The sequence below is a fragment of the Hyperolius riggenbachi genome, chromosome 8 (genome assembly GCF_040937935.1).
Source record: "Hyperolius riggenbachi isolate aHypRig1 chromosome 8, aHypRig1.pri, whole genome shotgun sequence".
Lineage (NCBI taxonomy): Eukaryota > Metazoa > Chordata > Amphibia > Anura > Hyperoliidae > Hyperolius > Hyperolius riggenbachi.
This window is the reverse complement of record NC_090653.1, coordinates 228,115,183-228,131,414: the sequence shown is the minus strand read 5'-3', so window position 1 is coordinate 228,131,414 and position 16,232 is coordinate 228,115,183. Positions and strand designations below refer to the sequence as shown.

The window sequence follows — 16,232 nt, the reverse complement described above, 5'->3', positions numbered from 1 at the left end:
CATGCGATTCAGACAGCATGCTACTGCTGGAATAGGTCGCGTTTCCCTGTGTGACTCAGATGCAGCAAAATGCTGTGTACTCCACTCAAGTGGAATTGTGCCCTGTAACAATATTTTCAGCCTTATTTCTTCTATCCTATAAGTTCCTATAGCTGTTCTAATGTGCTCTGTCTTACTGCAGCCTTTCTTACTTGCCCAGTGGCTTTGTTATCTCTGTTATATGATCTAATCTTCTCTCTTCTGTCAGCTTTGTCGGCTAAGGCTGGAATGTGTGGAATGTGCAGCACTGCTTGTCATTGGCAGAAGCTTTACACACCCTCTTCACACTCTGTGTGAGTCACAGTCTGAGCCTATCACAAGCTGGTTAGTTTGTTTGTAAACACTGCCTAAAACTCTCAATTGCAAGCCAGGATTGCAGCAGGGAGTGGCAGAAACAGCACAGAGGGGCCCAGGAGAACATAAGGAATAGAATGGTATGCTTTTTATTGTAAGAATTTTAGAGTACAGATTCTCTTTAAGGACTTGTGAGAGGCAGGGGTGTTTGAACTGTATACATGTACCCCCATGTTGAGGTAAAGAACTGTGTTTTGAAGTATGTCCTCCCTGTGTGCATGGAAATCAGTCTGTCTCCAGAGCTAATTGTGCCACATATTTTAGCATCTGTCAGCTCATAGCAGTTCGCAATCGCTAAGCATTTGCAATTTGTTTTGTTTTCAGGACTTTTGCACACTGCAAATAGCAAATCCAATTTCCAATTCTGATTTGTGATTTCGATTTTCATTGGATGCTATCAACACAAGAAGAAAAATGCAGAAAAAACGCAACACGCAGGACCGATTCAAAATCGCAAATTGGAATTGTATGTAAAATCGGAAATTAAATCGGAATCAAATGTAGTGTGCAAGTGGCCTCAAAGCAATTCTTATGAGTTTTCGCTGTCCTAGTGCTATGCTGATCAGCAAGCGCACTCAAAGCTCTGCTAGTGGGCCCCGGCCCTAAAGGGTAGGCAGACTGATAGCTCAAATAATCTGCCAACCAGGCAGTCTCATCTGTGTTTCTGCTAGCATCGGTGTCCATTTATGTCTGCCATTTACTCTTCTTTATTCTGCCTGTATATGTCAATTCTAATAAGTTTAGCTGTCAATGTGTATTAGACTTCTGACACCAATGAAGCTATTGATTAGTGCAGATTAGCTTGAGTATATGGTTCTGGAAGCGGGAATCAATGGCAATTTGAGTATTATTTAGTGGTTAACAGTCTGTCCAGCATTTGCTAATTAGTGTTCCTTTTCAGACGTGATTTTTTCCATCTGCCAGACAACGTGAATCACCAAGTGCTATTATTGCTGGACAAACTGATGTGGTAGATGTTTTATTACTGTACCAAGAATTAACAACAGTACACGTACAGTGAAGCTTCATAGTATTCATTTCAAGCATCTAATCGTTACTGAGGAGGAATGGTGGAGAAATCTCATGTCGTATAAAGTCATTACAGTGCATATGAAGACGGCACAGCTTCTTATCTGTATCTGGAAGCTGGGCTTCTGTGTTCTCTGGACAAATGGCCAATGACTGAATACAGCTTCAAATTAAGCCAATGGAAACTGATAGGAAAATGCATTGGATTCACCCAGTTTATAGAATTTGCATGCAAAACAGAATTTTTAGCATGTCATTGACCTAGTTTTCTGGCAGCAACTTTCATTAGACATTTGCGATGAGAGAACAGATAATTCAATAGGGTTGCACATTTCCCTGTTCACGCAAATCATCCTATCTCTTCAAAAAGCGAACATGTCAATTACATGGGCTTGGTCACTGATTCATTTCCTGACTGGGCATACTATGGACAACAGAACCTTGGCAAATTTGATCTATGTGACCAAACTGGAGGAAACATTACTACATGTATGGCTAGACAGTTTACTTTAAAGTGAATCTGAGGTTAAAATAAACTGATGATATATACAATTGTATTGTCACGATCTACATCTGCTGGTGATGTTGTGAATTATTTGCATGAACTTCCTCCTTTCCACCAGCAGATGTCAGGATTCTCCTCAGAAGATTTCACATCTAGAACTTCTACCTGTCCACCAGCAGAGGGCCCTCTTCTTCAGGAACTGTGTATGTTACAGACTATTGCTGGGAGGAGATCGGTCACCTGACCTTCCAGCAGCAGTATTTAAGGCCAGCATAAACTATACTCAGTGCTAGTTCATTGTATCTGCGTACCTGTGTTCTAGCCCTCTGAGCCTGAGTTGCGGCCTCTGTTCGTGTATCTAGTATCCCGTTCCTTTGCTTACCCGTGTTTTGACCTGTGCCTGCCTTGTGACTATTCTCTGCCTAGCGATTACCTTGTACTGTATGATCTCCTGGTTTATATTCTGCTTGTATGGCCATCCGTTTGCCTATTGCCTTTAGTACTGCGAATTATCTGTGTATTGTAAATAACCTGTATATTGCTTGTAAATATCATCCTGGGTTTAGGGTCTGTGTGCACATATTTGTATATACACTGGGTTACTCTGCATTTATACCTTATGCAGAGTAGGCTAATTGTATGTACTCCAGGTTGCAAGTGTATGCTTAGATTACATTTGCTTACAGGGAGATTGTCTTGTATTGCATATCTCAGATTGCACGTGTATGCATTTAATGCACTTGCTTACAGGGAGATTGTTCATATTACTTGTATATTTTTGCATGTTGAAGTGCATGAGGTTTATGCATGCTAATTTATGTTCCTTGCATTTATTAATAAATTACTGTATTCATTTATTCCTGGCACTCTCAGTTTTTCCGCATTAGTGACATTTCCTGCATTATTGCATCTTGTGCATTGCCCATGTTGTTTCATGTGCAATGCATAAATGCAATCCTTACATGTATTTATCCTAACTGGTGGAGTGCACATGTGCTCTACGCAGGGCAGGAGTGAAAACGCCATTCCTCCAAACACACGTGCCATCGAAACGGGGTGGCGTATCACAGTGGAGCGGGCCAGACGGACACATACATATGGGTTGGAAATTATTATTATAGAGCTATTAAAATGAAATTGAGGTGAAAATAAGCTGATGAGATAAACAATAGTATTTATCCTACTCCTAAAATGACTTTTTTAGATATACCATGGTTTTATTTTGTAGTTAAACATTTACAAAGTAGATTGAATGTTTTATTGTCTCTGTTCAATGGCAGTCTATTAAGTGTCCCAGAGTTAAAATACATGAATTATTGACCCTTTTCTATCTCTCCCATGCCCTCACAAGTTGTATTTTGCCAGGAAAACTTTTATGGCTTTAATTTGCTTATCAGTGATGATTACTTTATTTCTGACAAGCTACTGACAAGACAAAAGCTGTCACTTCCATGCCTGAAAATTAACTCTTTCAAGGAGCAATAAAAAAAACAAAAACAAAAAAAAACAGCCTAGTTATTAACATGTTTTGTACTGTACATACACGTTTATCTCATCATGTCACATGTCACCTTGGGTACACTTTAAAGCTAAATATATATTTTAAAAAAGGATTTTTATTGAACATTCATGGATGGTAAACTAAAAAGAACGACCTGTGAGGTAAACTACCAAACTGCGGGTTAAATACCTACCTACTATTTTTTCAAATTTTATTTATGTTGGATAAGGACTCTTTCAGATGGACAGCTAAAATGCAGCCCAATGGCAGGGTTTGTAACACCACCCGTGTTAGCACTGGATGCACGATGGCGTTACCCAGTGGCAGAGAACTGTGTCGTGTCTGAGCAAGGCTGTGGTAGAGCTCAGATGTGAATCCATGGGCGGGGGGGGGGGAAAGCACACCTGTTTTCCACCGGAATTCACTGTCTTTAGTTGCACATATGAGAGCCCTAACACAACCCAAGTGATTATTGTACACTAACTGATCCAGGCGGGTAGTGGAACAGTTTGTAACTAATCAAACTTGTTTTCTACATTCAGGATTTTAAGACAAATCTGTCTTTAATCGCCACACCTTTCCTGCAAGATTAAAGCAACATACAGTACATGTCAATATAATAACATATACAAATTGTACCACAGACATCTTTTATTCTCCATTTACTTCACTCATAAAGAGTCAGTGAAGCAGGAGTCCTTAAAGAGAGTCTGAAGCCATAATAAAAATGGCTTTTTACTTTCTATTCAGCAGGGGCATGTTTGCCCCTGCTAAAACGCCGCTATTCCGCGGCATAACGAGAGGTCTTTAGCCCCCCAAATCCCCCCCTGCAAAATCCACGACCAACTTGGTCATAGATTTTGCTGCCCCTGTGCGCTTCCATGTGAGGCAGGGCTATGAGCTGCAGCCCTGCCTCACACGCGTCTGTCAGCGGCGGATCTCCGCCTCTCCCCCGCCCCTCTCAGTCTGCCGCTGATAGACGTGTGTGAGGCAGGGCTGCAGCTCAAAGCCCTGCCTCACACGGAAGTGCTCCCCGGAGGTAGCAGGGGGGTTTTGGGGGGTTAAGACCCCTCGTTATGCCGCGGGATAGTGGCGTTTTAGCAGGGGCAAACATGCCCCTGCTGAATAGAAGGTAAAAAGCCATTTTTATTATGGCTTCAGACTCTCTTTAAAACATCAAATTAAACAAAACAAAAATGGCCTGAGACCACTACTAAGGGGATTTTCCCCTTCTGTACCAGAGCAATTTTCACCTTGCATCGCTCCTTGACCCATTGACGATTATCTACGTCGCTGGGCCAGGAACTGAAGTCTTGTGCGACGTAGATATACTGAAGCAAACCATGGAAGTGGTTAATATACCAGGACGTAAAAGCAATTGTGAACAAAGAATGCAAGTTCTGGCTGCAAGTAAAATACCTCCACTGCAGAAATAATGCAAATCTAAGGCAGGGAACACACACACCAGAATCGCATGGCAATATAAGTCAACGGGATGACCCATACTTACAATGCGATTAAGGCTACTTGCACACCAAGACGTTGCGTTAGGTGCCACGTTAAGGTCGCATAACGTGCACCTAACACAACGTATGGTGCTGCAAGATAGGACGGTAGAGTGAGCCGCGTTAGGCGGCTCTATCCCTATCAGGGTCTCCCAGAGTGGCGCTGATTGGCCGGCGGGACCACGTGTAATGCGGAGCAAGACACTCCGCATCACGTGGTCCCGCCGGCCAATCAGCTGCCGCCAGTGCAGTGAATATTAAGTAGCCATGTGCGCGGCTACTGTAGCTGGCTCTATCCCCCACTGAGCATGTGCAAACAGTCTAACGCGGCTATAGCCGCTCTAACGCCGTAGCATGCTGCACTTTCGGGAGAACGTGCAGCGTTACATGTAACGCAACGTGGGCTGTGTGAACAGCCCACTTGTGTTACATTGCTGTGCGTTGGGGGAGTGTTACAGGCGCACTAACGTGCGCCTGTAACGTCCCTGTGTGTAAGCAGCCTTAAAGAGAACCAGAGATGAAGCAACCTCATGTATTTTACCTTATAAATCAGTGGGAACATGACAGTAAACACCTAATCTGCTCTTTGTTACATTGTTCTCTGTTTAATTTGCCTGTTATCACCTCTAAGATAAGAATCCCAACTAAGCAGTCGGTCTGGCTTTGCTACAGAATAATTATAGCGGAGACTGTGTTCTTTGCTGTCTTCAAGTCCAAGCCTGCCCCCTGCTGGCTTTGCTCAGGAATCATTATAGCTGAGTCATTATAGCAAAGCCAGAATCAATGCTCAGTCCGGGATTCTTATCTCAGCTAGATAACAGACACTTTTAGCAGTGAGGATGGAACAGAGAGCATGGTAAATGTATTCTCTAATGTTCCCACTGATTTCTATGGTAAAATACACAAGGGTGCTTCGTCTCTGGTTCACTTTAAGGTGTGTGTGTGAATGAGTAGCCTGCAAGAGGATACCACAAACTGCTTGCGATACCCATAGTCAAAGTTCAATTTCCGCTAGCTGACCGCATGTGATGAGCGCATTGGCTGGATAGTATACCAGTTAAGGGCTCTGCCTCTGACACAGGCGACCTGGATTTGAATCTTGGCTCTTCCTGTTCAGAAAGCCAATGCCTATTCAGTGAGGAGACCTTGGGTAAGGTCTAAGGCAGGGAACACACACACCAGAATCGCATGGCAAACTACTGCTACTGCCTATAGAGCGCACCCTAGTAGCTGCTGCTCTGGCACTTTGAGTCTGCCAGGAGAAAAGCGCAATATAAAATGTTCTGTGTCTGGTCTTGTCATTAAAACGCAAATTAGAGACAAAGGATTGCCCGCTGAAAACTGCAGTTGTTCATGTGTTGCCTATCTACGAACACATTCTTTGTGAACCGAGCCAAATATCACTTCAACAAGCTTTACGTTTGCTGGTACTAATGAACCGCTGCGGCTAATGGATGAGATCATTTTTTTGTTTTTTTTGACTTGGCTCAGCTTTCTACTGGTTGTAAAACCTTAATCCTAATGAAAAATAATCCTATTGTTATTCTTCATAATAGTCAAAATAATTACTTTGTAATTAAATTAACTGTATATTAGATGGATTAAAGCAAATGTTAAGATTTATTCCTGCATAAATCTGTCACCTTTATTAAAACAGGTGTGGCACCCCATAACAATACATGTGCTCCAGAGACTTCGCAAGCAGCTCTCTGCAGAAATTTACATGACTGACTACTGCTATGCAGGAAACAGGCAAAAGGAGCCAGGCCTGTGGAGTCGGAGTCGTGGCAATTTTGGGGACCTGGAGTCGAAGGTTTCATAAGCTGAAGAGTCGGACGATTTTTGTACCAACTCCACAGCCTTGAAAGGAGCTTTACTGAATATAACTTAATCAAAATTGCTTATTTCTTTACATTACTTTATAATTAATTAATTCATTCATTCAATCATTCATTCATTGTCTGCCCATTGTAAAATCTTTCCCTTATTATTATTATATTTATAAAGTGCCAACATATTACGCAGCGCTGCACAATAAATATGCAATTATACAAGGATGACAGACATAAGGTTATACAACATAGAACAAAGTTGTATAAAGTTATACAAGGCAAACAGTACAAGATACACGATAATGCGATATTGGGCTGGTTAGGTAGGCCCATTTAATACAAGTACAGGCTGTCATAGGAAAGGAGCACACGGTCCTGTAGATTGCACTAGGGGAAGGGAAGACCCTGCCAGAGGCTTACAATCTGACGGGGGGTGGGTGAGGGGGGGGGGGTGGTAGGGCGCCAGGGCCGGACCGGGGCATAGGCTGGAGAGGCTCCAGCCTCAGGGCGCAGTGTAGGAGGGGGCGCAGAATTCATTCAGCTGTCATTCCTAATTGTGTTTGAAGCAGAAAGAAATAAGAAAAGGAGATACATGGCAGTGACTGTAAGCCAGATAACTAGATATTAAGGTGTTGGGGAGGTTGTGGGTCCTGTGGCGCCTCTTAATCTAATAGCAATCAGTGTGTGACAGGTAGGGTGGGAGGGATGGAGGGGCGCACTTTGGTGTCTCAGCCTTGGGTGCTGGAGGACCTTGTCCCGGCTCTGGGGGGCGCACACAACGCATTGTTCACACACTCACCCCCAACTGCCGGAAGCCGATCCCTCATGCGCCGCGCTTTATGCCCTCTCTTTTTGTAGGCTAGTGATGCATCTGTACAGGAGTCAGACCCAAACTGTCACCCGAGGGATCAAGTCCCCAATCCAGGAGAGCGACAGTAATTGAAAGTGTGTACACAGCCTTAGAGCCACTTACAAAAAGGTCAACTGCAATTTCAAAACATTTTAGCTATATTATGCAGCTTTATAAGGGCCGTTATGGAGTATACTGTTAGAAGAAAACGAAGCACACACTTAGCTTAGATCCTTGGCCTATATTGCACACCTATACTACTTTGTAGCTGCAGTTATCCTTTAAAGGACAAATGAAGGGAGAGGTACATGGAGGCTGCCATATTTAACTCCTTTTAAGCAATACCAGGTGCCTGGTTATCCTGCTGACCCTCTGCCTCTACTACTTTTAGCCATAGACCCTGAACAAGCATGCAAAAGATCAGGTGTTTCTGACATTGTCAGATCTGACAAGTTTAGCCACATGCTTGTTTCTTGTGTCAGACACTACAGCAGCCAAATAGACCAGCAGGGCTGCCAGGCAACTGGTATTGTTTAACCCTGTGGGCAATACAATTAGATCGCCCAGGAGGGGGCGCAGCACTTTTTAAAAAAAAAATAATTATTTTTTAAATCATGTAGCAAGCCCTGGGCTCGCTACATGATAGCCGCTGCGCAGCGGCATCCCCCCACCCACTCCGATCGCCTTAGGCGATCAGAGTAAGCAGGAAATCCCGTTCAGAACTGGATTTCCTGCTGGGCTTCCCCGGTCGCCATGGCGACCGGGCGGGATGACGTCACCGACGTCATGACGTCAGAGGGAGTCCCGATCCACCCCTCAGCGCTGCCTGGCACTGATTGGCCAGGCTGCGCAAGGGGTCTGGGAAGGGGGGGCTGCGCGTCACGGCGGCGAGCGGAAGTTACACGCAGCTAGCAAAGTGCTAGCTGCGTGTAACAAAAAAAATTATGCAAATCGGCCCACCAGGGCCTGAGAACTCCTGCTGCGCGACATACCCCGAGCTCAGCATTATCGCCCAGGAGGTTAAAAGGAAATAAATATGGCAGCCTCCATATACTTCTTGGTTTAGTTGTTAAATATGGTTACTGTTTTTTTTAGATTTATGAACAAGTATTTCACACCTTTTTTTGTTTGAACTCTTAGAGAATATCTAGCACAGCAAGTACCGTAGTAGTTTAAATATCTTTTGAGGAATCATTTCTTCATCTTAAAATGACAGAAGCAGTTTTATTAGCATTATAGAAGTGTTCATACTCCAGCCACTAAAGGACTGCACATAAAAGGTATTTATTTACTGCAAGGCTACTTCACAAAAGGCAAGGTTTACTTTCAGGTGGCCAAGGGATCAAACCATCTGACCTTGAAAACAATGTTTATCTGGTGGAGACAGAAACTATTTTGAGTTATGTGGTTTCCCATACCAGAAATCTGCATGCTGTGCCCAATGTTCTTCTGTGTTCTGGAACAGAATAACTACACAGACAGAGAGATAGAGAGACGGACGGGCAGAGACACGAATACTTGGCCAAGTGTTGATATTTATGCCTATGGCAAGGGAAGGAGTGGATTTATATTTTAACTGATATTTGACAGGAAAAAAACTGGCAATTTACAGATCAAAAGTAGGAAAGTGCAGGTACAGGCCACACATCAGAGGAATAACCACAAATCAAACACCCATAGCAAAAGCATGATGGGGTCTCCAGCTCTAGGTATACTCAAAATGATAAATCTTTATCATCAATCCTAACTACATTTTGCTGCCTACCTATGAACTGGCTGTCACTTTCTCAGCAGTCCCCCCCAAACTCATCCTCTTCTCGCTCCTCAGATGTTGCTCCTCTGGATACCCATTAAAGAGGAACTTTAACCCAATCAGTATCCAACATCCCCTTTTTATGCCCTGAACACCTGCCATAAACTAGGTGGGTGCCTAGTAGAGGTGGTACATGGGATACATTGATTATAAATCCAAGTTGATGCAGGATTATGCAAATTTATGCAGCTTGAAAATAGAACAAATTGGTAGGAGTTGATTGGTCTATTTTCAAGTTACATAAATTTGCATACAATATTTACATAACCCTGTATCAACTCAATTATGTGCAGCACAATGACCATCACTAGCACCTAGTATATCCCCTACAGCAGTTAAATTATGGGTACATCTGTCTTTAAAGTGGCTGGAAGGTGTAATAGTTAAGGGCTCTGCCTCTGACACAGGAGACCTGCGTTTGAATCTCGGCTCTGCCTGTTCAGTAAGCCAGCACCTATTCAGTAGGAGACCTTTGGCAAGTTTATCTAACACTGCTACTGCCTATAGAGCGCGTCCTAGTGGTTGCTGCTCTGGCGCTTTGAGTCAGCCAGGAGAGAAGCACGATATAAATGTTATTTGTTTTTCTTTAAAGTATAGTTAAGCTTAATTTGTGGGGGAAATAAGTATTCCTCTTTTACATAGTCTTCACGTACTATCTGATCCGGATTTGCGGACTATAGACAACATCCTCTGTGTTCAATGTGCACAACCGAAACTTAGCCACAGCGGGGGACCAGAGGATCGTTCCATGTATGCGCAGGCACAGGATGTCTGCAGGGGGCTGGTAGAGGTCCCAGGTGACACTCTTTCTTCCATTTTGATTTAGGTTCACTTTAAACACACATCACCATAAATGTTTACCTAAACTAAAATTATGGTTGCTGCAATACAAAATAAAAACCTTAAAGCAATCCTACATACCTCAGTAGTGGGAAGCATCTGGACAGTCCAGAGACTTCCCAGGTCCGCATGCACTCATCCACGACTTGCGGCCAGAAGAAACCCATTTTACTTGCTGAGTCGAGTAGGCATAGACGGACCCGGCACTGGACTGGTGGACTGCAGGAGGATCCGGGAAGCCTCTAGACTGTTCAGAGACTTTACACTACTGAGGTAAGCAACTTTAAGGTTTTGCCTTGTGTTGCAGCAACCACAATTTAGTCAGTGCTCTTTTTTTATTTTTTTTTTACAGCAGGGTATAAAAAAAAGGGCAGGGAACATCTGTAAAAACACAAACTTGCAATTGTTGTATTAACTTTGCTTTGGTTAGACTAGAGCTGGAAAAACTACGGCCTGCGGGCCATACCTGGCCTATGTGTATTTTGAATCCGGCCTGCTCATAGAGGGACAGATTTCTCTCCTCCCTCCCTGCACAGTTGCATGCAGTGCGTAATGATACGTTTAACTCACCCAATCACATTTTCCAGCATCAACCTCCATGGCCACAGAAGAATCATGTGACCAAGGCCTTGAACGATTTTAGTAAGAAATTGAATTGAGCGATTTCTATCTGAAATCGCGTTTTCGATTCGATTCACGATTTTTTTTTCAATTCAAGCTTTGTTCCACCGCTTGTGCTCTACCCCAGTTCCACCATCTTAATAAATGTGAGTGATGTGACTGTTAATGCAGTTTCACTTTCTGGCAAGGGTGATGACATTTCGTTGAACGGCCACGGAGACAGTGTAAGGAGGTGGGGTCAGTCTGCAATGTTGCTGGCAGGGGGCTGAACACTGTGAACTGACTGACACTGTCCTGAAGTATATGAGGGTGGCGGGGGGCAGAGTCTAGTGGTGGCGGGTGTCGCTGGCTTGGCACAGTGAATTAACACAACTGTGTGTGGAGTGGACACTGGAGCTGCGCAGGACATGTATGAGGGCACCGGCAGAGCCTGCAGTGTGGTGTCATGTGCGGAGACGCATATCGAGTATGAGGGCACCGGGGGGGGGGGGGGGGGGGGGTGTTGGGGGGTGGGCGGACCCATTTAGCAGCGCTTCACCGCTCCGGCTCCAGGCAGATTCAGAAAATCACACGCCTTTACACTTATGACGCGGCGGCAGGCGGAGCCACGCGGTCCAGCACAGCGGGCGCCGAGCACCTGGGAACCGCAGGTACTGACGATCCTTAGATGCTCTTTTCAGCAATCGTGGTTTCGGTTTACAACCGCCAAACCTTTCAGCCCTAATGTGACCCGCCATCAGTACGTGCCAATGTGTCACATGACACTGCTGTGGCCATGGAGATCACCTCTGGAAGATGAGATTGGGCAACTTAAACCTATCATAATGCACCACTCACAACTATACAGGGAGAGAGGAGAGGAATGCAGGCCCCAAGAGGAATGTGGCACGCAGCAGAAAAAGTTTGCCCACTCTTGTGTTAGACCCTGCTTTCCTTTTCTCTAAAGTCTTGCTAGTGACTATTGTGATAGAGGTTTTGCAAACTATGTAAAATTTGTGAGGAAAGTTATGCTGGGAATACAAGATCAGTTTTTTTTTTACAGATTTACTGGCCGATCAATATTCTGATTATTTTTCTAATACATTTTCTCATAGAAGTGAATGGAAATCGATCAGAAAAATGATCTAAATCAGATCGGACTCAGCGAAAATTACCGTATTTATCGAACCATCTATCTGCCAAAAATACTCATTCCTAGCCTAAGAGCACCCAATAATGTAGGCAGATGTAAAGCAACCCACTGCAAAGTTGGGGTTAGCCGTATCAAAAAGTCTCAAGAATCAGGACACTGTGAATGGTATTCTGATGAGGCTCCTGTCAATGTCACCCAACAAAGTCCTAAGTATACAGTACAATAACATGATTTTTTTTGTTACCAATTCTCTTGCAACTGACTGGCTGGAAAAATCAACTTTAGAATCATCCAAAATGTTTCCTTCTTGTTCCATCACTTCCCAAATACGCCAGGCACAAGAGCTGGAAAATAAAAATTTAACTGTAAAAAACATGAAAACAAAAATACAAAATGTTAAGCCTCAAAATATATAAGATGTTTGCTGTGTGATATGACAGCCTCCCATAAAGTACGGTGACAACCTAATGTATGTTCAGCAGTCACTCACTAAATGACCTTGTTCGGGGGGGAACATTAACTAGTCATAATGCATTTCTCAGAAAATTGTTGCAACAGCAAAGGTTTAGATATTCTAATGTTTATTGATTTTATTGGCACTGGAAGAACACAAAAAGCAGAGGGGAAAAATAGACATTCCACACAAATGGTCAAAAATGGCTTGGACAAAATTATTGGCACCTTATAAGAATTAGAAAATAATTGTATTTCAAACACATGATGGTCCTTTAATTTTGTAAATTAACTCGCTTGTAGCAATTAACAGGTGCTGGTAAGATGAAAATGCCTACTTGCAGCTAGATAAAAATGGAGAAATTATAACTCAATCCTGTTCTTGTTTGTCTGTCTATACCACACCGAGCATGGAGAAAAGAAAGAAGGGGAAGGAATTGACTGAGGATTTGAGAACCATAATTATAGAAAAGCATGGACAACTCTAAGGCTACAAGAATAATTCCATGACATTTGGGTGCTTGGGGTCGGAGTCGGAAAAAAATGCACCGACTTCGACTCCTAATGAAATGAATTTAAACTGTAATTAAAATAGAAAATATGATAAAATGTTCTATTTCTCAGATATAGTAATTAATAGCTGCGCTTAGTCCACAAAAATGAAATAAACCAATCAAAAAATAGTTACTTGCGCTGCTTCAATAAAGCAGTCCCCGTATTTTTAAAGTCAGATATACTTATCGGATTGTGACTATGATGTGTACACAGGAATCTCATATATACTAAACAACATCTATGCTATAAGAATAAGGCCTGATGTGTAGCTGTGTCGTCACTAGTAGAGATGGTCAATGAGATGGAAATAATTCTGCGCTGATGCTGGTTTATGCAAATGTATGCACTCCCTTTCCTCATGAAATCAAATAATTTGATATGTTGTTAAAATTTGAGGACTACAAAAAAGGGTACTGGAGATGGAGGAAAAGAAAAGTTTTATACATACCTGGGGATTCCTGCAGCCCCCTTCAGGCTAATCGGTCCCTCGCTTTCCTCCTCCGTCACCTGGCTCTTCTGCTATGAGTCCCGGTAATTCAGCCAGTCAGTGCAGTCCAGCCTTGTGCCGCTCCCACAGCCTGGAGCGTTCTGCACCTGCGCAATAGTGCTGCGCAGGTGTAGTACGCTCCCGGCGGCAGAGTGTGGCATATGCACAACGCCTGACTGGCTCAAGTACCTGGACCCATAGCAGAAGATCCAGGTGGCAGAGGAGTACAGCGAGGGACTGATTAGCCTGAAGGGGGCTGGAGGAAGCCCCAGGTATGTATAAAACTTTTCTTTTCATCTGTCTCAGGTTTACTTTGTTACACAGTAGTATTATACTCTACATATGCACTCCCCACAGAGCTGCAGGGAATCCACTGAGAATGTTGTGCACATTGAACACAGAGGTGTTGTCTATCACCCATAAACCTGGTTCGGATTGTGCATGAAGAATGTGTAATAGAGGAAGAATCCCATCATTCTCCTGCAGAGTACCTGCACATCACTCTTACATGTACCCACAGTCACATTGCCTAGGGCCTGATAGATGTTCTTTGTTCCTGTCTGTACCTTCTACAAGTACTCTTACCAAGGACTAGTTTTAGTCTAGAGGCAGAAGATCTGTAAGATATCCAGGTAACTGGTATTGTTTAAAAGGGAATAAATATGGCAGCATCCATATCCCTCTCACTTCAGTTGTCTTTTAAAATTCCTAAGCGTTGGCAGTTTAGAGATGCATTTCATGTTACATACTTTCAATCACAAGATTGTAATATGCAAATTAAAGGAGTCGGAGGAATCCTAATCTGAGGAGTAGGAGTTGGTGGATTTTTGTACCGACTTCACAGCCCTGGATAAAACACTGTTTTTGGCGACACACAATATTCAACAGTTTACAGAAAGGAAAAATAAGTTTTTAAAGAAAAGAACAGGGTCCCTACAGACAAACATGGAGGAGGTTCACTGATGTTTTCGTATTGCATTGGGTACACAACTTATTGCATTATTTTCTAAAATCTGAAGACTACCAAATAATTTTGGGGAGCAATGTAAAGCCCAGTTTCAAGAAGTTGGGTTTCAGCAGGAGGTCATGGGTCTTACAGCAGGACAATGTTCCAAAGCCTACTTCAAAGCACGCAGGAATGGTTAAAGACAAAGTGCTGGTGAGTTCTGAAGTAGCCAGCAATGAGTTTAGAATTAAATCCCATAAGTACCCATGGGGAGAACTAAAAACAGCAGCTAGGAGAAGGAACCCTTGAAATCTGAGAGATCCAGAGTAGCTGGCAAAGAGTGGTCCAAAATAACAGTAGAGATGTAAAAAAACAACAACAAAAATCCCTAATTGATGGTTACAGAAAGTGATTACCTTCAGGGCCCGTTTCCACTATAGCGTTGCGGAATCGCCGGCGAATCACCGCAGGCAAATCGAATGCGGGTGCGATTTCGCATGCGTTTTTTGCCGCGATTTCGCATAGGTAAGGCTGTATGCGAATTTAACCATGTCACTGCCTGTGTAAATTAACATTAATACCTATGCGAAATCGCATGCGAAATCGCGGCAAAAAACGCATGGGGAAAACGCATGCGATTTCCCTATTAAATACATTGCGTGCGATTCGCCTGCATTCCACACGCAGGCAAATTCTGAGGGCCCTACCCTGCAGATTTTTTCTGCACAGAAAAACGTGCGGGGAAACGCACAAGTGGAAACAGTCCCATCCACTTGTACTGACTGTGCGAATCCGCATGCGGGCAACGCATGCGGATTCGCGATAGTGGAAACGGGCCCTCAGTTATTTCAAAGTAATGATAAACACAAACCAATTAATGAATACAAAAACGTAAATCATATTCCCTATTAAGCCCTTCTAGCTCTACAGTACCCAATCTCCTGATCCAGGAAGCGTCTGATTAAAGCAAAGCTTGGTCTCAGTTGCTATCCCTCCAATCATGGGGAATCCCGTCAATACCCCTTAAACTGTGACACTGAGTGTCTCATAGCAGTATAGTGTTCTGAGACACATGTGACACCCCAAACAGGGATACATGCCCTTGTGAATGCCACTGCAAGGTTTATGTTTCTTATGAGCAACCTTGTCTCAAATGGTAGAAGCCCTCTTACACATTGAGAGGGGAGGGTATCCGAATTCTGAAACAGATGGAAAGCGGTCAGTAAGAATACACCAGTGTCTCCCTACAATAAGGGACACCGGGTCACTGTAAGCAATCTGTCTACAACGTACCCTGGTACAGGGTTGAAAGCAACAGTCTGGATAGCCTTGGGCATGAAACTTTCTGACCATCTCATCCCTGCGTCTCTTTTTCTAGCCTCCCCCTCACTAGTTTATCCGAATCCGTTATTCCACCAGCACACTCTGCGCTGGTGGCACTATATGTATAATATCTTTTGTGTATGGAGGGGGGTCCACATGAATTTTTACAGGAATTCATCTCACAGTTGCATTTCTCATGTCCTCCTATTTGTCTCATGTCATTTAAGAGACAAGGTTGCTCATAAGAAACATAGGCCCATATGCAATTCACATTTTCTCCTGAGTTTTCTTCTAGGTGATCATTTTTCATCTTCTGTTTAAAATACATTTTTAGCACTTTGAAATGAAAAAAAGTACCAAAAAGTAGGTGAAAAAAGTACTATAAAAATTATTTTGAGTATTTTCTTGTTAGTAAATGGTTTAGGGCTAGTTCACACTTGATTTAAA

General features: G+C 43.2%; 1 protein-coding gene across 6 annotated transcripts in view; it reads right to left on the bottom strand.

Annotated features, from left to right (window-relative positions):
* The window catches only part of LOC137527620 (golgin subfamily B member 1-like), a 283,357-nt gene that overhangs the window by 196,150 nt on the left and 70,975 nt on the right, over nucleotides 1-16,232 (bottom strand). For all 6 annotated transcript variants that reach the window (XM_068248254.1, XM_068248252.1, XM_068248255.1 and 3 more), the window contains exon 2: nucleotides 12,266-12,365. In XM_068248254.1, coding sequence (XP_068104355.1) covers nucleotides 12,266-12,312 — 47 coding nt within the window. In that variant the 5' untranslated portion in view covers nucleotides 12,313-12,365. The remainder of the gene's footprint in view (nucleotides 1-12,265; nucleotides 12,366-16,232) is intronic.